Consider the following 24807-nt stretch of genomic DNA (forward strand, 5'->3'; position numbering starts at 1 on the left):
GACCCCTAATGATAGAACAAATTTATTTTTTAATTAAAAATTTTTTGAAAAAGAAATCAGGCCCAGATGGTTTCACTGCAAAGTTCTACCAACTTTAAAAAAGAATTAACACTAATGTTTACACAATCCTTCCCAGAAAATAAAGGAGAGGACACTTCCCTACCCATTGTAAGGCCAGTTTTACTCTGAATCAAAGACAGATGAAGATAGTGGAGAAAAGAAGATTACAGATTGGTATCTCTTAAAATTCCTCAACAAAATACTAGCAAATCAAATCCAATAATCTATTTTAAAAGTCATACACCACAACCAAGTAACATTTTTTTCCAGCTATACAAGGTTAGTTCAACATGCAATGATCATTCAGTCTAATTCATCAAATCAACAGGCTAAAGAAAAAAAATCAAATAATTATATTAACCGACGTAGGAAAAAGCACTTGGCAAAGTCAATATCCATTCACTATTAAAAACTTTCAGCAATTTAGGAATAAATAGAGGGGATCAGCCTCAACTAAATAAAGGATATCCAGGGATGCCTGGGTGGCTCAGTTGTTTAAGTGTCTGCGTTTGGCCCAGGTCATTATCCCCGGGTCCTGGGATAGAATCCTGCATCAGACTCCTTGCTCAGCAAGGAGCCTGCTTCTCCCTTTGTCTGCCGCTCCCCCTGCTTGTGCTCTCTCTCACCTTCTCTGACAGAAAAATAAATAAAATCTTTAAAAAATGAAAAATTAAAAAAAATAAAGGATATCTACAAAAACTGACAACTAACATCATATCAGTGATAAAAGACTGAATGCTTGTCCTGTAGGTCAGGAATATGGCAAAGATATCCACACTCACCAATTTTATTTACCCTATACTTGAAGTTCCAGCCACTGTAAGAAGACCAAAATAATAATAATAATAATAATAATAACAATAATAATAATCCAGATGAGAAAGGAAGAAATAAAACCATCCCTATTTGCAGATGGCATTTATTGTACACATACAAAATCCCAAGGAATCTGCAAAAATATGTAAACTCCTAGAATAATAAGTGAATTCAACAAAGTTTTAAAATACAGTATCAACACACAAAAATCAATCACATTATCCTAACAAAAAACATGTGAAAACCAAAATTAAAGATAAAATACCACTGAGATGCTAGAATAGCAGATTTCAACCCTCAAACCCCCATAAAAACACCAATTTTAACATCCACCCATAGATAAAAATACCTTTGTAGGAGTCCAGGAATCCAGCTGAAAGGTTCCAGTACCCTGCTGGAGCAAAACAAAAAGAGAAAGAATAAAGCCATTAAAGAGCGTAAGAAGAGGGGTGCCTGGGTGGCTCAGTGGGTTAAAGCCTTTGCCTTCAGCTCAGGTCGTGATCCCAGAGTCCTGGAATCGAGTCCCGCATCGGGCTCTCTGCTCTACAGGAAGCCTGCTTCCTCCTCTCTCTCTCTGCCTGCCTCCCTGCCTATGTGTGATCTCTGTCTGTCAAATAAATAAATAAAATCTTTAAAAAAAAAAAAAAAGAGGGTAAGAAGAATAGTTTCACTTTAACTACATCACTCCTTCCCCCAGACAGTACAGCTCAGTGCCAAGAGAGACCCCCTCAGTTCACAATCTCTCCCACAAAAAAAGAGAGAGTTGAGGTTAGCACCCAGTTTCCCTAGCCTGGTAGGACACCGCCCAAGACGTCCACTTCTGCCTTGCTCCACCCAGAACATAAGGAGATCAGCTTTGATGAATAGTCTGGGGACAGCTATGAGCAGGGGAAAGGGAAAGGAACTCTTTTAATCACCAATGCAAAAATCTCAGCCAAAATTCCTACTAACCAGCTTGCAGTCTCCACCAATAGCCCATCCATGAATGCTGAAGGACATGTCACCTCTGGACACCCCTACAGTAGCCAGCATATGCCCCAGCATTTCACGAGTCCCCCCATTGCCAACACCCTGCACTCTTCTGCATATGGTATGTATGAGCCTCCACAGACAGCACACAGATATAAGCAGTCAACAAGAGTCTCCTGGCATGGAAGAAGGTACACAATACTTCAGGGTACCACCCTAAGAAAAGTAAATGGGAGACTCTCAGCAGCCAGCCTGGCTTGGTAGGATCAAAAGAAGACACACAACCCTAAGGATTTTTCCTCAAGAGAAAACAAGAAAAATGGAGCAGACACGTCCTTAGAAAAGTTCTTAGAGAGCTTTAAAATCTCCAGCCAGGCCTACTGGTGAAGATTTTCTCTCCTGGAAGCCAGTCAAAAGCCAGGCAGCAAAAAACTGAGGGAGGTGACTGCTTCTTCAAATATGAAGATAGAAACTCAAGGCTTAGGACAAATTAGATGAAAACACAACATAGCAATCTTTATGGGATGCAGCAAGTAGAGTTCTAAGAGGGAATTTTATAGCAATAAACCCTTACATCAAGAAAAAAATCTCAACCTAAATTTATACCTCAAAGAACTAGAAAAAGAAATAAGTCCAAAGTTAGCAGAAATAATTAATGAAATAAAGACCAGAAAACCTATAAAAAATCAACAAAACTAAAAGTTTATCTTTTGAAAAGATGAACAAAACTGACAAACCCTTAGGTACATTAAGAAAAAAAAGAGAGAGAAAATGCAATAATAAAGTCATAAATGAAAGAGGAACCTACAAAATAAGGAAAAGAAGAGGATCTATTACAACTGATACCACAGAAATACAAAGGGTGATGAATATTATATGAATATTACATGAATATTACAACAAATTGGATAACCTACAAGAAATGGATAAATACCTAAAAACACTCAACCTACCAAGATTGAATCATGAAGAAATAGAAAATCTGAACAGACCAGTGATGATTAAGGAGGTTAAAATAGTAATCAAAAATTTCCTAACAAAGAAAAGCCCAGGATTGGATAGCTTCACGGGTGAATTCTACCAAACATTTATAGAAGAATACCAATCTTCTCAAACTCTTCCAAAAAACTGAAGAGAATGGAATACTTCCAAACTCATTTATAAGCCTAGCATTATCCTTACACCAAAACCACATATGGACATTATAAGAAAAAAGTACAGGCCAATATCCCTGATGAAGATAGATACCAAAACTCCTCAACAAAATATTAGCAAACTGAATTCAACAGCACATTAAAAGAATGATACACAATGATGAAGTGGGATCTACTCCTAGGATGCAAGGATATTTCAACATATGCAAATCAATAAATGTGATATACCACATGAACAGAATGAAAGATAAAAATCATGATCATCTCAATAAATGCAGAAAAACCATTTGACAAAATTCAACATCCATTCATGATTTCTTAAAATGTTTCAATAAATTACACATACAGATAGAATGTATCTCAACATAATAAAAGCCATATATGTTGGGCACAGGTAACATCATGCTCAACAGTGAAAAGCTGAAACAGGAAAAAGACAAGGTGAACACTGTGATCACTTCTAACCAAAGTAGTACTGGAAATCCTCATGGGAGCAATCAAGCAGGAAAGATTAAAAGGCATCCAAATCAGAAAGGAAGAAGTAAAATGATCTGTTTGCAGAAGACATGATATTACAGATAAAAATTTTAAAGACTCCACCAAAAAAAATAATATGATACATCACCACTTCCTCATATCCTGGTGATTCACAGACCTGTACCCCTGGGGTTAAAAATATATGTTTATAAAAAATAAAAAATTAATAAAAATAATAATAATAATAATATGATAAAAATGATAAAAATGATATGATATGATAAAAATAATAAAGGGACTCAGTAAAGTTTCAGGATACAAAATCAACATACAAAAATCAGTTGCATTTGTATGTACTAATAGTGAACTATCCAGAAAAGAAACTAAGAAAAAAATACTATTTTATAGTTGCATCAAAAAGAATTAACTACTTAATAGTAAATTTAACTAAGGAGGTAAAAAAACTATACACTAAAAACCATTAAACACTGATTTTAAAAAATGAAGAAGATAAATAAATGGAAAGATATACCATCTTTATGGATTGAAAGAATTAATATTTTTAAAACCCATACTACCATAAAAAGCCAAAGCAATCCTGAGCAAGAACAATGCTGGAGGTATTCCAATTGTTTCAAATTATATTACAAAGCTATAATAATCAAACAGTATGGTACTGACATAAAAACAGACCCATATACCAATGGAACAGAATAGAGACCCTAGAAATAAACCCATACTTATACAGTCAAGTAATCTACCACAAGGATGCCAAGAATCCAAATTGAGAAAAGAACTTCAGTGACTGGTATTGGGAAAACTGGATAGCCAAATGCAAAGAATGAACTTGGACTTTTTTATCTTACATATTACACAAAATCAAGTCAATGCAGATTAAAGATTTAAATGTAATACATGAAACCACAAGCTCCTAGAAGAAAATACAGGGGAAAATCTCCTTGATATTGGTCTTAGCAATGATTTTTTTGATATGACACCAAAAACACAGTCAATAAATGCAAAAAAAAACCAATAAATTGGATTACATCAAACTTAAAAGCTTCTGTACATCAAAGGAAACAATCAAAACAATGGAAAAGCAATCTATGGAATGGGAGAAAATATTTGCAAACCATATAACTGATGAAAGGTTGATACTCAAAATATATAAGGAACGCGTACAGTCGACAGCAAGAAAAGAATCAGCTTAAATAACAAATGGGCAACGGACCTGAATAGACATGTCTCTAAAAAAGACGCACACAGAGAAACCTGGGTGGCTCAGTCAGTTGAGTATCTGCCTTTAGGTCAGGTCATAATCTCTGGATTTTGGAATAGAGCCTCGCATCAGACTCCTTGCTCAGCAGGGCATCTGCTTCTCCAACCTCCCTGCCCCTCCCCTGCACTCCTGATCTCTCTCTCTCTCAGATAAATAAATAATAAAATCTTTAAAAAAGAAAGACACACGCATACACACAAAGCACAAAAGAAGACACATAAATAGCCAACAGTTGTATGAAAAGGTTTTCAACATCACTAATCATCAGAGAAATGTAAATCAAAATCACAATGAGATATTACTTCACACCTGTTAAGATGGACAGCATTTAAAAAACAATAGATAACTAGTATGGCAATAATGTGAAGAGAATCATGGTACACTGTTGGTCAGAATATAAGTTGGTGTAACCATTATGAAAACTGTATGAAGGCTCCCAATAAAATAAAAAATAGAACTACCATGTGATCCAGGAATCCCACTTCTAGATACTTATCCAAACCAGAATCTTGAAGAGATAGCTATACTCCCATATTTGTTACGATATCATTCACAATAGCCAAGAAGTGGATATAACCTAAATGTTCATCCATGGATGAATGGATAAAGAAAATGTAGTATAAATATACAGTAGAATACTATTCAGCCTTAAAAAAGGAAGGAAATCCTGCTTTTGCAACAACATGAATGGACATTATACTATGTGAAATAAGGCAGATACAGAAAGACAATCACTGTACACTGTCACTTATATGTGGAATCTAGAGTAGTCAAACTCATAGATTCAGTGTATAAAATGGTGGTTGCAAAGGCTGGGGAGGGGGAAATGGGGAGGTAATGGTCAAAGAGTACAAAGTTTCAGTCATGCTGATAAATAATTTCTATATATTTACCATTCAGCATAGTGCCTATAGCTAATAATCCTGTCCTATGTACCTCAAATTTGCTAAGAGTGTAAATCTTATGTTAAGTATTATTCACACACACACACACACACACACACACAAATAATAATAATAAAAGGGACAAGAGAACACTATGGAAGGAAACTGATATTTCTATAATCTTGATGGTGGTGACGGCTTCATGGGTGTATACTTATACCCAAACTCTCAAGTTGTATACATTAAATATGTACCACTTTTTATATGTCAACCATACCTCAAAAAATCAATTTAAAAAAATACAGGGGCGCCTGGGTGGCTCAGTGGGTTAAGCCTCTGCCTTCGGCTCAGGTCGTGATCCCAGGGTCCCGGGATGGAACCCCACGTCGGGCTCTCTGCTCAGCAGGGAGCCTGCTTCCTCCTCTCTCTGCCTGCCTCTCTGCCCACTTGTGATCTCTCTCTGTCAAGTACATAAAAGATTTTAAATAAATAAATAAATAATGAATAAATAAATAAAAATTTAAAAATACAATTTACAATCACTCCAAAGAAAATGAAATAGTAAACTTAAAGCATGTATAAGATCTATATGCAGAATATTACAAAATACTTTTAAAAAAAGAAGAAGAATATGTAAATAAATGGAGATACACACTGTATTCATGGATTGGAAGATACATTAAAGCTGACAATTCTCCCCAGATTGGTCTATAAATTTTAATGAAATTCCTATCAAAATCTTATCCAGGATTTCTTTGTAAACATAAAAAATTATTCTGACTTTACACAGAAAGATACAGAATCTAGAATAGTTAAAACAGTCTTGACAAAAAGGAGAAATAAAGTAGGAAAAATTACTCTAGCCATTATTAAGGTCTACTATAATATAGTAGTAATCAAACAGCGTGGTAACTGGCAGAGGAATAGATACACAGATCAAAAGACCAGAAGAATGAACCCAGAAACAGACCCACACAAATATGCCCAACTGTGTTTTCACAAAAGTGAAAAAGCAATTCAGTAGAATAGCCTTTTACCCAAATGATGCTGGAGCAAATATATATCAATATGCAAAAAAAGAAAAAAAGTAACTCCACCTAAATTTCATACCTTATACAAAATTTAACTCAAAATGAATCATAGGCAAGTAAAAAAAAATATTAAAAAAATAACAACTTCTAGGGAAAAACATGGGGGGAAATCTTAGGGATCTAGATCCAGGCAGAGTCCTTAGAGCTGACATCAAAAGCTCAGTCCATAAAGGGGAAAAGCAAGTTGGCCTTTGTCAAAAATTTAAAATTTGCCTTCAAAAGACCATATGAAAAGAGATGAAAAGACAGTCTACAGACTGGGAGAAAAATATCTGCAAACACATGTTTAACAAAAGACTGGTATCTAGAATATATGAAGAACTCCCAAAACTCAACAGTAAAAATAACAATCCAATTCAAAATTGGCAAAAGACAGGAAGAGACATTTCACTGAAAAGGATATACAGATGGCACACAAGCACAAAAAACGTGTCTAACATCAGTAGCCACGAAGGAAATACAAATTAAGACCGTGATGAGATATTCAATACCCACCTCTTAGAACAGCTAAAAATACAAAATAGTGACAACACCAAATGCTGACAAAAATGAGAAAAACTGAATCACTCATGTATTGGTAGGAATATAAATGGAACATCCTCTCTGGAAAACAGTCTGGCAGTTTCTTATAGAATTATCCAGTTACCATATGACCCAGCAATTGAACTCTTGGGCATTATCCCAGAAAAATAAAAATTTATGTTTACACAAAAACTCATACATGATTGTTCATAGAAACCTTATCAGTAATGGCCAAAAACTGGAAACCTCCCAGATGTCCTTCAACAATGACTGGTTCAACAAACATTGGTACATCCATACCATGAAGTATCATTCAGCAAAAAACAGGAATGGACTACTGATTCATACAACAATATCAAGGGAATTATGCTAAGTCAAAAATCAATCCCAAAAGGTTATATATTGTAGGATGCCATTTATATAACGTTGTTTAGATGACAAAGCATAGAAATGGAGATGAGGTAATCAGTTGCTAGGAGTTATAGAAGGGGATGTAGGAAGGGGATGTATAGAGGGGAGGAAGTGGGTGTGATTGTAAAAGGGCAAAAAAAGGGATCTTCATGGTAATGAAACTGTTATGTATCTTGACTGTATTATTGTCAACTTCCTTATTGTGATATTGCATTATAGTTTTGCAATTTGTTGCTACTGAGGGAAACTGAATAAATGTTACACAGGATTTCTCAGTATAGTTTCTTACACCTGCATATGAATGCGTAATTATCTGAAAATAAAAAATGTGTTCTGTGTTTGTCTACGTCCATATACAGCTTTTAAAAGGATACATTAGAGGGGCGCCTGGGTGGCTTAGTGGGTTAAAGCCTCTGCCTTCGGCTCAGGTCATGATCCCAGGGTCCTGGGATCGAGCCCCACATCGGGCTCTCTGCTCAGCAGGGAGCCTGCTTCCTCCTCCCTCTCTCTCTGCCTGCCTCTCTGCCTACTTGTGATCTCTGTCTGTCAAATAAAATAAATAAAAATCTTAAAAAAAAAAGGATACATTAGTGCTATACATATTGACCTGAAAAACATACAATATTTTACTACTAATAATAACATAGTAATAATAATATTACTATTAATAGTACCTAAAGATAGTACTTGATAGAAGTAAATGTTCCAACAAACATCTGTCAAATGAACAAAAGAAAATTATACAAAATATACATATTTGTATATTATAAAAAATACAATAAACAAAACATACATAAAATATACTATTTGATCTGAAAATTATAAAAATTAAAAACTAAAAATCTAAGTGTTTATTTAATCTGAAAATTATAAAAATTAAAAACTAAAAATCTAAATGTTTATTTAAGTACCTATGCATGGAGAAAACTATAAAAGAATGCAGTATGTTAAAAAAGTTATTTAGGAGTAGATCGGGTTGGAAAGAGGATAAGAGGAAGAGAGATTATTTAATTTTTTCTTTATACATCTTTATAATTCTGGTTATAGTAAGCACCTGTGAAATTTGAGGATTTAAGAAAGAGACAATTAAGAAAATGTATTTTTAAAATATTTTTAGATTTTTGGAAAAAGGCAAACCCAATACAATGAAAGTCAAAGATATGAATGTGTGAATATGACTGTAGGATGCTTTTAGCCCACTGATATTCAAATGGTAAGTTTGCAAAATGAGACAAATGCACCTCTTATGTGCAAGGAAGTGGTGGCAAGATCCAAAGGTGAGAAGAAAGCCGGGGGTTCAGTGATGACAGACTAAGCACAAGAAGCAATGAGAATGAAGAAGAGAACTCTGTGACAACGTATTCACCAGACTCAAGAGACAGTCCATACGCAGACTCCCTAGACTACAAGACAAGTCTATGGCATTTCTCCCTCCACACAGAAAGGGAGAAAGATGGGCTAGGAACACAAACACAAAGTGACATACAGAAAGTGGCACTAGTACTGTTCACACAGAGGAGGCAGATTTGAGTGATGTGAAAACTGAGACAAAACTGACATTTGCAATGAATCCTCAGCCCAGGCCAGTGACACACTTCCAGTGTAGCAACTTCTACAGGGTGTTTTACATGCTTTCAGTGCACAAGGGAAGGAAGACAAGAAGGGATGCTGGCCAGGGAGTTAGGGAACATTGAGTGCGTCTTTAGGGAAGCTGGAGGGTCCAGCCTCAGAACTTTGGGGAAAGAACTGTGTGACATAAAATGCACAATGGCAACTACAGAGGAGGGGCAGAAAGAGCATGTACAGAAGCTGTAATGAAGAAAAGAGGGCACTGATTTGGGTGGATGCAACAAGATTCAAGTAAACTTAGAGGTTAGGAGAAAAGTTCTCTTCTTTACCGACAGATTTTAGGCAAAGCAAGGTGGCTGGTCCTTCAACTTGAACTGGTGCATTGGTCTAGGTAAGGAAGGAGAAATGCAGGCTAAGGAGAAATGAAATTACCTATTGTAAAAAGATGGAATCCAGCCTGATGTAGTTGTATGAAGCCAACATAACCCTGATACTATACATTCACTAAAGGAATCCATTTTGGACTCACACTGAGCTGGATCCAAATCCAGACTCGTTTGATGTTTTGTGATCAGAAGTCAACTATCCATATCTCAGTTAGTTCATTTGTTAAATGGAAATAATGATAGTGCCTACCTCAAAGGGACATTATATTGAGTGAGATGATACCTGCAGAGTGCTCAGCCCAGGGCCTGACTCACACTAAGTGTTCAATAAGTCACAGCTTGGGAGACAATACTAAAAGTTGGCAAGGGTGTAGAATAACTAGAAATCTCGTACAAGGTTGTTGGGAGTGCAAAATGGTACAACTACTTTGGAAAATCATTTCTTAGCTTCTTATAAAGTTAAACATAGACTTATCACATGATGAATCAATACCATTCTTAAAGGTTTACCCAAGAGAAATGAAAATATTTCTACACAAAGATTTGTAGGCAAATGTTCACTATATTATATTGTTATTATCATTTTATCATTATCTCAATAATGGTTAAAAATGAAGACAATTGAAATGTCTGTCAAAGGTATAATGGTTAAATAATTATGGAATATTCATAGAACTATTCACCTATAAAAGGAATTCACCTATTCACCTATTCGCCTATAAAAAGAAATGAGCTAATGATAACTGCAACAAAATAGATGACTCCCAAAAACATGTTAAGTGACAGGAACCATATGAAAAGTAGTATATACTATATAATTCCGTTTATATAAAAGTAAAAATTAAATTATAAGAACAGAAAGTTAGCTGCCTGAGGCTGGGGCTGGGCCCAGGGGTATAGGGAATCAACTGCAAAGAGTAGCAAGGGAATATTTGGGGATGATAAAACTGTTATATTTCTTGATTGGGATGGTGCTTATGTGAGTGTATACATTTGTCTAAACTCATCAAGTTAAACACTTAATATGGGTGCATTTATCCCAATAAATTGGTTTTTAAAACTATAAGAAACAGAATAAATTTTCAAAGATATGCATTATTATAATGGAGAAATCTTTAAATTTTATTGAATAAAATACAGGGAGATTTGAATAAATAATAAGATATATTATGAATGAAAATATTCCATATTGGAAGGATATTAATGCTCCTAAATTAATCTATAAGCTAAATTCATTCCCAATTAAGATCCCATAGGATTTTTCATGGAACTCAGGAAGTTATTCTAATAATCATGTAAAAGAATAAAGGCACAAAAAAAGCCAAGATGTTTCTGGAAACACACACAGAGAAAAACAAGAAAGAGTGACTTGCCTGACAGATATAAAGATAATTATAGTAGTTAATATTGGTGAGGAATTAGCAAATAACATTAATGGAATAAAGACCTAGCCTAGATCAAATCTATTATATATAGGAATTTAGTGTGTAATAATTGTATATCATTGCAGAAAAGTACTGGAAGAACCAAGTTTCCTTTTAAGAAAAACAAAGAAATAAAACTAGATCCTGGTCTCATGTCATACACACAAAAATAAATTTCAGATGGATTAAAAGAACTAAACATTAAAAATCTAAACACCATAAAATTTATATCTTTACAATCTCAGGGTAGGAAAGAACTTACTAAATAATACACAAAAGTACATGGCCTATATGTGCTTTTTATTAAAATTCAAATTTGGGGTGCCTGGGTGGCTCAGTGGGTTGAGCCTCTGCCTTCAGCTCAGGTCGTGATCTTGGGGTCCTAGGAGCAAGCCCTGCATTGGGCTCTCTGCTCGGCGGGAGCTTGCTGCCCCCCACCACCGCCTGCGGCTCTGCCTACTTGGGATCTCTCTCTTTCTCTGTCCAATAAATAAATAAAATCTTTTAAAAAAAATAAAATAAAATAATTCAAATTTTCTGTACAGAGAAGTGACAGCATAAACAAAATTAAAAAGTTAATTAACAGACTAGAAGGTTATATTTCCAATGTAAAACAAAGGATTAATATCTAGAATATACAGAGAAAGTGTACAAAATAATATAGGGGGAGAGACAACTGAAGAGAAAAATGGGCAAAAGAAATAATCAGACAATTTATAGAAGAAGAAATACAAATGACCAATAAATATATTAAAAATATAAATTAAAATGATGAGATAAGATTTCTAATTAGCCAGATTCACAAAAAGGTAAGAGTCTGATAATATAAAATGTCAAGGATGTTAAAAAACAGGAACTTTCATAAACTGCTAGTGGGAATACAAGTTGGAACAACTATTTTGAAGAACAAATTGATAAAATCTGCTAAAGAGGAAAATATGCGTATCTCATGACCCAGAAATTCTACTTCTAGATGTACAGTCTAGAGAAATTTTTATACATGTGAAAGAGGAGGCATGTACAAACATATTAAATAGCAGTATACATAGCAAAATATCCAGAAACAATAAGTCCACCAGTAAATAAATATTTGGCATAATCACAAGCTGTAAAACTATGTAGAAATGTAAAAGAATGATAAATATCTATATATCTGCATAAACAGAACTCAAAACATAATTTCCTCTATACAGTAGGAAATAATTTATGTAAAGGTCTAAAAGCACCAACTAGCAAAAGCAGTAAAAATTGAATTAGAAAGATACACAAAATTCATGATAATTACTGCCTCTAAGGTAGAATGAAACACTATAGGAGATAAAAGAGACTTTAATTTTATCTTTAACTTCTATTGCCTTGATTAAAAAGGAACTGAGGGACGCCTGGGTGGCTCAGTGGGTTAAAGCCTCCGCCTTCAGCTCAGGACGTGATCCCAGGGTCCTGGAATCGAGCCCCACATCGGGCTCTCTGCTCATCAGGGAGTCTGCTTCCCTTCTTCCTCTCTCTCTGCCTACCTGTGATCTTTGTCAAATAAATAAATAAAATCTTTAAAAAAAGAAAAAGGAACTGAAAGCAAGTGGGTCAAAATGGTAATAATGATCAGTTCTGGATGTCTTGATAACATGTGCATTTGTTATTCTTTGTACTTTTATATATCTATTACCCACTTTTCAAATAAAAGTGTAATGAAAAAAGAAAACACAATGAAGTTTCTTAGAAACAAGCGCATCTGTTGTGAGACTGCTGCAATATTCTAGGATAAGTTTGTGGGGTATACAGTGGGACATAAGCCAATTAGGATGAAAGGAAACAGATACACAAGCTCTTAAGGAAGTGGGCCTCTGTGGCTGTGTGAACGTAATGATAAGAGAGGCTGTTTCCCCATTCATGCTACTGTGTTTGGCATGTAATGAGTTCTTAATAATGTTTGCTGGATTGCATGGATGACATTAGTACTTTCTCTGTTGTAAGAGTTTCAGCCACGCAATATGAGCTTAGAGGAAAGGAGGTAATGGTGGAAAAGATAAAGGTGCTACCTATTACCTCAGAACAGAACTTTAGGGAATTAATTTCTTGAATGATGGCCCCAACAAACACAGTCAGTTCCAAAGTCCCCCTCTAAATGCTAGAGAGCCTTTAGAGGGAACTACTCATCTTCTGCAAGGAAAGTCTTTGGAAGAATACCCAGCACTGTTCTCCTTAGCCAATACTGGTCAGAGAGACTTTTAAAATGCCTCTTTCATGCCTCATATTGAAGGCAAAGAATGACTGGACAAATTAAAGCATGGGGTAGGGGGTGTTCAGCATCATAACCCAATTTTCCTGTCTTACAGTGTCACCTGGGAGACAAGGACAGGAACTGTGACCTCAGCATACAAGAGAACACTAGAGTCACCACTATCTATAGCCAAAGATAGAGTTAATCCAAAGGACTGACCCCACTGCAGAGGAAGGGAAAATGGATAAGGACAGCAGACAATATTACAGGACAATTGAGAAAAACTAGATCTGAGCTATTACATACCCCTACCAGAACCTGATTTCTACCAGATCTATTTATAATAGGGAGAACAGTTCCCTTCACAAGTTTACAATCTTAGTGCCAGAATATCCACTATCCTAGATATTGGGGTCCCCAAGTACCCCCAGAGCTTCATGGATTACTAAAGATATTCTTACAGAAGGACTGGAGGAAGGAAGTGAAGCTAGAAGACCTAGAAAACAGAGTGGTGTGGTGGTTTCATGTCATCCACATCTCCACAGATATGGAGTGCCACCATCTTACCTTGAGCTTATAGCGTCTCTCTATCTCTCCAGAAACTGAGGGAACGTGAAGCCTGCACTATTGTGGTACTAGTGGGCAGAGAGGGGCCTCATATTCACCAGGGAATTGAGACTTGACCAACTGAGAGTTTGCCTTAAGAGGTTTCTAGAAGAGGATCCAGTGTTGAGTGGCATCACTAGGCCCAAGATTTTCTGATCTGTAATCTATTGTATAAATGGGTAACTTACTGCTACGTGTTGTTGCTCACTGGTCAGTCGTAAGCAGAAAATCAGAACAGGCCTATACAAGCTGATATCTGAAAACCCTATTCTTAGTAAATGTTGGTGGTAGTTGCATTAATCAAAGAAGTAAGAAATTCAGGGACAATTCCCAGAGCCCTTTTATCCTCTTATACCAGTCAACCAGGGGCCCAATGAGCCCCTCCTCCTCCTCCCACTCTATCATTACCCCCCTACAGGGCTGGCATCCACCCCTGGGGAGCAGACTCACGCATACAGCCCCATAAGGTCACAGGTGTAATGTCAGATCCACTCCTCCAATGGCCAACGTCTCAGGGAAAGACCAGCCAAGTGACCCCAACTGTAATCAGAAAGCTGCTCTAATGTTGGACTGGGGCCTAAGGGATCAACAAAGGAACTTTTCTAGAGACAAAATCAACGATATCCCCCCATACATCCTGGATTAATAGCTAGTGAACAACACAGAATACAGAAAATTTGTGGGAACTTAACAACTTCAATTGTGTTGGGCTTAAAGGAACTGTGATTTATCTTATGAACAATCTTTTGTACAGTTAGTGCCCAGGACAGGCATATGTCAGCCAAAAGTCCCATTAGTGTTCTCTTGAGTCTGAATGTAATGTCACTCAAGGGCATTATCCCCTTCACAGTTCTCCATCCACTGCCCTCAGCTCCCAAGTTCTCCTTTCCTTCTTCAGCAATCCTAGGACAACCTGAACTTCTCTCACCAGGTACAGATCCTTCTGGCCCAAATGCCCTAGAAAACTCCTATTCATGTGCTAAATAAATCTCAGCAGAAATGTTTAAAGCAGTGGCTAAGAGCAAGAATGCTAGGGCCAGATCCACTTAGTATCTAACTGCTATTTACTATCTGACCTTGAACAAGTTTGTGCCTTAGTTCTTTGTCTGTAAAATGGGGGAAATCATGGTGCCTACTGAAATGCATGTGGTAAAACAGGACTTAGAGCAATACCTGCATATGTAGCCATTACTACAATTCAGAGAATTCCCTGACACCCCAGGAAGAGGGAAACCTCCTTTCTCTGTGCTCCCTCCATATTGGTACTAACCTGAATTAATGCAATTACTTAAGTAGCTTTCCAATAACTGTTTGCATCACTGTGTCCACTAGACAGTGAGCTCCGTGAGGGCAGCAGGGTCTTGTTTTTGCCATTGTGTCCACACCATATGGTACAGGGCCAGGTACAACCAAGATTCAATTAGATCGCTATAAAGTTGGTTTTGAAAGACCAAATTTGTTCCAACGACCCACTGGAGTACTGAGTATAATGAGAATTTCATGTTCTCTTATTCCCTCTGCCAGGAACTAGGTGAGTGCACAAAAGTGCATTCAAAACTGCTGAACACAGCAGCAAAGGATAATCCAACATGCATACACACCTGAAACATCTATTACCACACTTAGGTTATAAACCACATCATCCATATCTGGTTTACAACATTCCTCCCAACTTCAGATTACAGTAGTCCCCTGCTGTCTCCAAGTTATACATTCCAAGGCCCCAGTGGATGACTGAAACCTCGGATAGTACCAAACCCTAAGTACACAGCCACATCTCAGAGATACTGCCGATTCAGTTCTGGACCACTGCAATAATGCAAATAGAGCAATAAAGCAAGTCAAATGAATTTTTGTTTCCCAGTGCATGTCAAGGTTATGTTTATACAATACTGTAGCCTATTAACTGTGCAATGCCATTATGTCTAAAAAAGACACGTGAGGATTGTAATTTAAAAACTATTGCTGGTGGGGTGCCTGGGTGGCTCAGTCAGTTAAGCGGCTGCCTTTGGCTCAGGTCATGATCCCAGGGTCCTGGGATAGAGCCCTACATCAGGCTCCCTGCTCTGCAGAGAACCTGCTTCTCCCCTCTCCCCCTGCCTGCCGTTCTGCCTACTTGTGCTATCAGTCAAATAAATAAATAAAATATTTAAAATATATATAAACAGTGAATCTTGGAACACTGAAAAAATTAAATTAAATTTTAAAAAAAGAAAGAAAGAAAAGTAGCTCAGCATTTCCTCAAAGGAACATAAAGTTTAACATACGACCCAGCAGTTCTACTCCGAAGTACATACTCACAAGAACTGAAAACGAATGTCCACATAAAAACTTCTACACGAATGTTTAGCAATAGTGTTTATAATGGTCAAAAGAATGAAAACCATCCAAATGTCTATCAAATGATGAATGGATAAATCAAAGGTGGTATACCCATAAAGTGGAAGGAGACTTTGGAGACAGCAGGGGACTACTGTAATCTGAAGCTGGGAGGAATGTTGTAAACCAGATATGGATGATGTGGTTTTTACTATAGTAAAAAGTAATGAAGTACTGAGACATACCACATCATGGATGAACCTGAAAACACTACGCTAAATGAAAGAGACACAAAAGGTTATATATTGCATTATTCCATTTATATGAAGTGTATAAATGTAAATTTATACATAGAGGTAAATTTATAGAGAGAGAAAGTAGCTTAGTATCTTCCAGGGGCTGGGAGAAAGGGAGTGACTGCTGATAAATACAGGGCTTTATTTTGGACAGAGGGAGAGAGGGTTGAAGTAATGGAAATGTTCTAAAATTAGGACATGGTGATGGTTGTTCAACTCTATGGATATGCTAAAAACGCTGATTTGTATACATTGCTCAGGTGAAATTTGTGGTGTGTGAATTACATCTCAATAAATATGTTATAAATAAAAAATACATAAATAAATTCAATTTAATTAAGATAATAAAAATAAATAAATAAAAACTATTGCTAGGGACGCCTGGGTGCCTAAGTCAGTTATGCATCTGACTCTTGATTTGGGCTCAGGTCATGATCTCGGGGTCACAAGATCGAGCCCCCATGTCCAGCTCCGTGTCCAGCTCTGTGCCCAGCAGGGAGTCTGCTTGAGATTCTCTCCCTCTCCCCTCCAATCCCTCCCCCAGCTCGAGCCATCTCTCTCCAAAATAAATAAATAAATCTTTGAAAATCTGATTGCTAATGCTAACCATCACCTGAGCTTTTAGTGAGTTGTAATCACTGATCACAGAGCAACATAACAAATATAATAAGAATGAGAAGGTTTTAATTACGGCGAGATTTACCGAAATGGGACACAGACACGAAGTAACAAGTGCTGTTGGGGAAATGGCAGCAATGGGCTTGCTAGAAGCAGGGTTGCCACAAATCTTCAATTTGTAAAAAACGCATGATCTGTGAAACGCAATCAAAAAAGGTATGCCCATACTGTGTCTTCCTATACAGACATGCCTATGATAAAGTGTAATATATTAATTGGGCATAGCAAGAGTCTAACCGTAACTGGTAATAAGAATAATTGTAACAATATGCTGTAATAAAAGTTATGTGAACACGGTCTCTCTCGCAAAATACCTTACCGCATTGTACTCACCCTGCTTCCTGGGACGATATGAGAGGGTAAAATGCCTACGTGAGGACGCAGAGGGGAATGATGCAGCATTGTGATGTAGCATTAGGCTACGATTGACCTTCTGATGATTTGTCAGAAAGAGATCATCTGCTTCCCCACAGTAGTTGAGGGCAGCGGGCGATTGGAACTGCAGAAGGGAAACTGCAGATAAGAGGGGACAGCTGTGGTCTCCCCTTCTATCGCTTCTCAATTATTCACCAGCTGCCTTTAACACTCCACAAGGAAAACGCCAAGTCTTTTTCAAGGTAACGTGTCATATTTATTGGTGTATTTATGCACTATCTGACCAGTTAACGTATAAAACAGTGCCACCATTTTTATTGGAGTGCTATCCTTTTTTTTAAGTGTGTCACTGATGAAGTTTTTGAATGTCCCCTACTGCGACCTTTCCCACAAGCCCCATTTTTTTACATTATCTTGTATGCTGTGGTGATTTTTAGGGTATGTGTCATTAAAGCAGAATTGTACCCAGCGGACCTGTGGTTGATGGTGAGTAACTTTCTTTCTCATCTCCATAGATACCTAAGGCTCCTAAAACTGTTGGAGCCTCTGTTAGTCAGCAAATGCTGTCTGGCCAGCAGTACTGTCACACAATTAAAAGCAATAAGTAGTTACTCATAGACAAATACATGCCCGGCACTGTGATGAGCAGTGGAGATACTGGCTAATGAGAAGCACTGCTAGAGGTTGGGGGAGAGAGAGACAGAGAAAGAGAAGAGAGAGAAGTAATTACAATAGAGGGAACCGATGCTATTCAAGAGTATAGCAAGGTCTTCTCTCCAGACTTCAGGGAGTCAGCAAAGACCCCCCAGAGGAAGTGCTCCTCTTTCCCAGGGATCTCTTCACTCCCATCCGACTCTCCTTGTCCCCCTCTCTGCCTCCTTACTCTGCTTCCTGAGTTACCATGCTATCACACTGGGCAAGGAGGGAGCACAGGGAAGAGTTAATGTGGCACAGGTGGGGGGTGTATGGGCCCTGAGGGAACCAGGTAGAACAGCCTCATAAAGGGCCCCATAGGCATTCATCAAAGTGAAGAAAAGCTGCCAACACACAGCACTCGGGATCTTTCTTCAGTCAAGTCTTCTGCTGGTGCTTTCCTCCTTCATTTATCCACTTAATGTTTATTTCTCTTCTGCTGTGAGCGAGATTCTGGGTAGAATCGGTTCTACTCACCCTACCTCCTCCAACATCAGAGATGTTTCTTCCACGTATGACTGCTACTCTGGGTTGCATACCCTTTCCTCCCCTTATGGCACCCCAGTATTAAGACTTTGGTGGGACTCCTTTCTGGATCATGAAGAAGGAAGGGAGACAGAGAAGTTCCCTTTTTTTGCTGCCATCTCTCTTTTTCTGTTCCTTCCCAGGCCCAACTTCAACTCTCCACCCGGTGTTCAAAACCCAGCAAGTTTTCTCCTGTCACATCAGGCTTCCAGCTTCACTGCAGGTCCAATCTTCCTCTTCCTGTTTCTCTTTTTCTCTCTACTCATCTTCTCTGAGGGTTGATGCCCGGAATGTTAAAGCTGGACAAAACACTATAATCACGTGTCCACCTCCAGTGTGGAGCTGAGGAAGCTGAGGCCCAGGAGCTCTGCCTAAGGATACACATTCGAGGACAGTGCAGCCTGGGGCCTGATCCCCAACAGGCTCTGGCTTTCCCCCACCTTACAGAGACTGAGACGGACTCTACTTTGGATCCTGAGAAAGAAGAACTTGCATCTCAGCCCCGGCTCTCAGGTGACCCCCAGCTATAGCAGCCCCTGCAACAGGGAGGCTCTCCTTTCTCAATACCAGTGTCTCCCCATTTCTCCCCCTACAACACTCATGGGCTTTCAGGCATGAAGGACTCTCCCATTCAAACTGGGGTAGTGACCTTGATTTTCCATCCAAAAACCTTAACCTAAGGTTATAACCCTGTGATCCCCCAACGCTGCACTACCCCTACACGTACCCCATGGATGGGTCTGTGCCACTGTGACTCCCTCCAAAATCTCCCCATCTCTTCCCTATCAGGAGTCATGCCCCCATGAGCCCTAAAGCCTTGCCCCCCACAGGATGGCAGAAGGTCCACATCCCAACTCCACCTTCCCACGCCCGACCTTCTTCATACTGACTGGCATTCCAGGACTAGGGGGTGCCCAGGCCTGGTTGACACTGGTCTTTGGGCCCATGTATTTGCTGGCCCTGCTGGGCAATGGAACACTGCTGGCATTGGTGCAGATGGATTCCACACTGCAGCAGCCCATGTTTCTACTCCTGGCCACACTGGCAGCTACAGACCTGGGCTTAGCTACATCTATAGCCCCGGGGTTGCTTGCTGTGCTGTGGCTTGGGCCCCGGCCTGTGCCATACGGTGCCTGCCTGGCCCAGATGTTCTTTGTCCACGCATTGACTGCTGTGGAATCTGGTGTGCTGTTGGCCATGGCCTATGATCGTGCTGTGGCAGTAGGGCGTCCACTGCATTATCCTCTCCTAGTCACCAAAACCCGTGTAGGCTATGCAGCACTGGCACTGGCACTGAAAGCTGTGGCTATTGTTGTGCCTTTCCCTCTGCTTGTGGCACGATTTGAGCACTTCCGAGCTAAGACCATTGGCCATGCGTACTGTGCACACATGGCAGTGGTAGAGCTGGTGGTGGGCGACACGCGGGCCAACAATTTGTATGGGCTGGCACTTTCACTGGCCGTGTCAGGTATAGATATCCTGGGCATCACTGCCTCTTACGGGCTCATTGCCCATGCTGTACTGCGGCTGCCTACCCGGGAGGCCCGGGCCAAGGCCTTTGGCACATGTAGTTCCCACATCTGTGTCATTCTGGCCTTCTATGTACCTGGTCTCTTCTCTTACCTCACACATCGCTTTGGTCGTCACACTGTCCCAAAGCCTGTGCACATTCTTCTCTCTAACATCTATTTGCTGCTGCCACCTGCCCTCAACCCACTCATCTATGGGGTCCGCACCAAGCAAATCAGAGACCAGCTCCTGGAAATCTTCACCATCAGAAAAAGCCAGTTGTAAGAGAAAACAGTGGAGTCTGCTGGTGGAGAGGGGATATACAGAAGAGAGTCTAGGGCCTGGAGGTGTGAATTATGTCAGCTTTGTCCCACAGTCTACATAGGACTGTGATAACCACTGAACACATATTTGCTATGAAGTCTCTACTATGCATAACCACTAGCATATGCAGGCTTTGGCCTATCCATGTATCTTGCTTGGGAGGCAGGAGGCAGGGGGCGACATGTTACTATGCAGGAAAATAAGATCAGGAATTACCATGGTTCATAGTACACAAGATTTAACTTAATGAAAACTCTCCTCTCTCCGCCGTCATCATTTTTACCTAAGTCTCCCCATGTTTCCACACAAAATCTCCTCTACAGAGGCTAGACCTAGGGGTCTGGGAAGAATGATGCTGCCTCAGGAGGCAAGTGTTTGGGTCCTTGCCTGGGATCACAGCCCTCTCCTCTTCTGGATCCAGATTCTATTTTCAGCCTCTCCTTAGGGAAAGTTACAGGCTCATTCCCCACATTCTGAGAATCTGGATAATGTGCCCAGATGGGGAGTCCCAAATTTGGCCAGCATATTGATCTTTACCATTGCCAGTCCAGAGAGTCCTCTTGGTCTTGTGTAATTACTACCCCCCCCCACTCTCCTGTCAATATCTCAAGAATTAATTGCTAAAACTTCTCTTCCTGGGCCTACAGTCATAGGGGTCAGAGATCCAACTGAAAGAAATTTTGATATCCTGGGAAATAAGCACTTCACCTGATTGTCTGAAGTCCAGTTACTGTGGTCTCTTACCAGTTTGCTCTTCTCTGCATCCTCAGTCAAGAACACTGAATTCCTAAGTAAAATCCACATTAGCACCCCCATTTGGCCTGGTCAGCATCACTAGATGTACATGATGTTGGTGCAACATGATTAAATAGGAGTATTTTGTACCACTGTGGCTAGCAGAGAACAGAGGTATTACACAGGAAGTGTCATGGTATTGCCCAACAGGTGACTGACTTTCAGCTAAGATCTGCACTGGAAGGGACACTGCGCAAAAGATCTTTTACACCAGCCAAGAATGAATATAATCTCAGGCAAAAGGCAGGGATTCACCATTATAAGGTTGGAGAAAGCTACAGGCTGCACAGGCAGACCCAAGCTCTCCGGGAAAACTATCATAACCACAGGTACTGGAGTCAGCCATGAAGACCTAAAGTCAAGTGCAGGGCTAACCAACCGTTCAGCAGATAGCTGCACCAAACATCATGGAATACCACACAGCAGAGGAGGCTGCAGATCTGAAAAAGCAGGTGATATCCTCTCCAGGGCCACGTGATGTCTTACCAGGTCCTCATTAACAAGGAGCTGAAGAGATAGTGTAGAAGTTCTGCATGATTTTCAGAGGTGTTGCCACACTGAGATGTACAGTTGTCCTTGAGTGTGGGCTCACTCATTCTCAAGAATAATCTTTTTCATGAGGTTGAGTTAAAAAAAACTCCTCAGGCAACAATTTTGTGGATAATTGTGACAAAATCCCAATCCTAATTGGTCATGAGTCTTTGAGATGTCCATATTCTCTTAGATATTCCTCTTTAATAAATCTATCCTAACAAAATAATTAGAGATATAAACAAAGATGTATGCAGTAAGATATTTATTACAACATTATTATAAAGAAATGTATATGTGATGTCCTGTGTCACACATACACACACGCACATTTTTTGCCTTTCCCCTCTAGTACATGAAAAGGGAAATCCTATGCAGTCAATATTCATAAGCAATGAATTCTGTCACCTTCCCACCACAGGAAACCTCTTGTCTAAGGCACCTTCATTCCCTGGTTGTGCACAGCTCCCCAAGGCAGCTGAATTCCAAAGTTGTGCATTGCCCACTGCAAGAACCTTCTTTCTTCAAGCCAAATTCCACCCTCTTGGACATTAGTTATTTTGTTTTAGATTGAGATCACACACCTACCATGTGATGTGTTTAGAAGACTACCAGCGCTCCCTTATTCCTCACAACAACCTGAGAGTAATCCTATAATCCCTTATCCACAGTTCCAAAATAAAAAAATCTCTGAAGAAACAATATTTTTTGTTATAACTTTGGTCCAAAACCTAACCTGAAACATCACAATGGTATTTACAGTATTTATTTATCTCACTTGGTGTGAATATTCATACATTTAGGTTCAGAAATATTGATGTGTTCGATTATAGGGCACTGCCCTAAACCTCTCTGGGGTACTCCTTTATATAGGATAAAGGCACTATATTCCCTTCCTAAAATTCTGACATCCAAAACACATCTATCCCTAAAGGTTTCAAATAAGGGATTAGGGCCTTGTACAGTTATCCCTGTAGCCTAAGAGAAGTGAAGAGACTTGTTAGGGCTCTTTATCCCTCTAAAAGTTCTATCAACACTATTCTATAGTACCCTGGAGGTTCTTGCAGAGAACCCCATGTTCCCTAAATAACAGCCCCTGCCTGTTTATTCCTCTCATGTTCTTTAGTCCAGTCACCACTCAGATATGTTGCAGATGATCTGTCCACGGAAACCCCAGAATGTGCCACACTGGAGATAACCCAGTGAGCAGGCTATGGCCCAAACAGCCCAGCCCTTGGGCTCATCAACTCCATCCAGAACTCAGTTGTCATCTGTTTTCCTTCAGCAACTTTCAATCCTCAGACTCTATGAGCCAAAGGGAAAGACAGTCTCTTAATGTCAGGGTAGGGCAATGTGGAATGCAGGGAGCTTAAAGAATCATGATCATCACCAAAAGAGATGATGATATGGGCTGCCACCTGAGAAGTTCATCTATACCCAATTTCCCTCTCTTAGCCTCCTCTATGAAAATCTGAAAAAGAGATCCTCTTCACATTTCACAAATAGCCCATCATCCCTGTCCCTACCCCATCCCATCCACCCTCTTATTCTGGAATCCCCTTAGGATATGGATGTACATCATCCCCTGCCCATGTTTATTTATCAGTAACTTTCATATCTGTACCTCTGCATTTCTGCCTCCTTGCACTGTCTGTTTTGCCCCATGTCTGTGTCCCTTGTCCTGGTGTGTCTGTCTCTCTGCTGTCTACCTCATTTAGGATTCCTTTCTGGAGGGAACAGAAGTGCCAACCATACTACATCAGATGACCTCTCCTGGTGTAGGGCTAGGAGGGCACTAGAGGAAGAAATTTGGGTTTGCCTGCCCTGACAAGAAGCTTGGGGTTTCTGGTTTGGCTATTGCAGCTCTCTTATGCTACCTGCTTCCTTTTCACTAAATGACTTTGCACATCCACCGAGCAGGCGCCCTCCCACCATACACTCAGGAGAACAGAAGGGATACAGTAATTTCTTCCTTTACCAAAAAGAACTACCATACAAATTCTAGTTTAAAAAAGCTGGAATCAGGCCAACTTGGATTTGAATCCCAGACTGCCATTAACTCACTATATCCCTTGCACTAATCTACTTAACCTCTCTGAGCGCGTTAATTCACTTATAAAATGAGGAAATAATAGTATCTACTTCAAGAAGTTACTAAAAGGATTAACTAGGATAATGGATTCAAAGTGTTTGGCACAGCCCCTAGCACACAGGACTTCAACAAATATCTGATTTCAGTTCCTTTCCTGGAGCAATCCCACGCCCACTGTCAAATCTTTGCTTAAACACCCAGCACCCATACCCTTAGCTCTGTCTAGAGAGACTTACCCTCCCCTGAGGCCAGTTACATCATGTAGGACCATTCCTTGTGCCTCATACTCATACCACCTCAGCCAGCTCAGACGATGGCCAATTTCATGGGACAGCCCTACATGCTGGGCCAGGATAGGAAAGGATGCTCCTCATACAGAAGTGGTCTTCCTAGGAACACAGGAGACTCTCCAGAGGACTCAAGAGAAGACTCTTTAGACAGATAAGAGGCAGAATGAAGCTACTAGAAAGGCTCCACAGAGTGGCTCTTCCCCAAGGATAAACCACTGTTCTCCAGCAAACACCAGGTTGAGATCTCTGAACAGAGACACAAAGGGAAATCACACATAGATTAGGGCTGCAGCAGGAGAGAGCCAGCTACACGCAGATCAGCCTAGGTCAGGGAGTGATACATGAAAAAAAAATTCCTCAAATTTACCTGGGTAATTCTGGCTTCCTAAAAGTCCTCTCCAGTTACTAAGGCAACATTACCCGATTAGATTCTTATCCTCCACACTGCCACCACTCATATGGCACCCTCCTACACACACACCTGGTTTTTATTGCAATTGTAACCCACTCATTA

The 24807-nt window shown here is 39.5% G+C and overlaps 1 protein-coding gene across 1 annotated transcript; it reads left to right on the forward strand.

Annotated features, from left to right (window-relative positions):
• Positions 1–19580: 19580 nt before the first annotated feature.
• LOC116598338 (olfactory receptor 52W1) lies at positions 19581–20546 on the forward strand. The gene has a single exon (XM_032357010.1). It carries the CDS (start codon positions 19584–19586, stop codon positions 20544–20546), a length of 963 nt encoding a protein of 320 aa, XP_032212901.1. The 5' UTR covers positions 19581–19583.
• Positions 20547–24807: the final 4261 nt, after the last annotated feature.

Source organism: Mustela erminea, chromosome 9 (genome assembly GCF_009829155.1).
Source record: "Mustela erminea isolate mMusErm1 chromosome 9, mMusErm1.Pri, whole genome shotgun sequence".
NCBI lineage: Eukaryota > Metazoa > Chordata > Mammalia > Carnivora > Mustelidae > Mustela > Mustela erminea.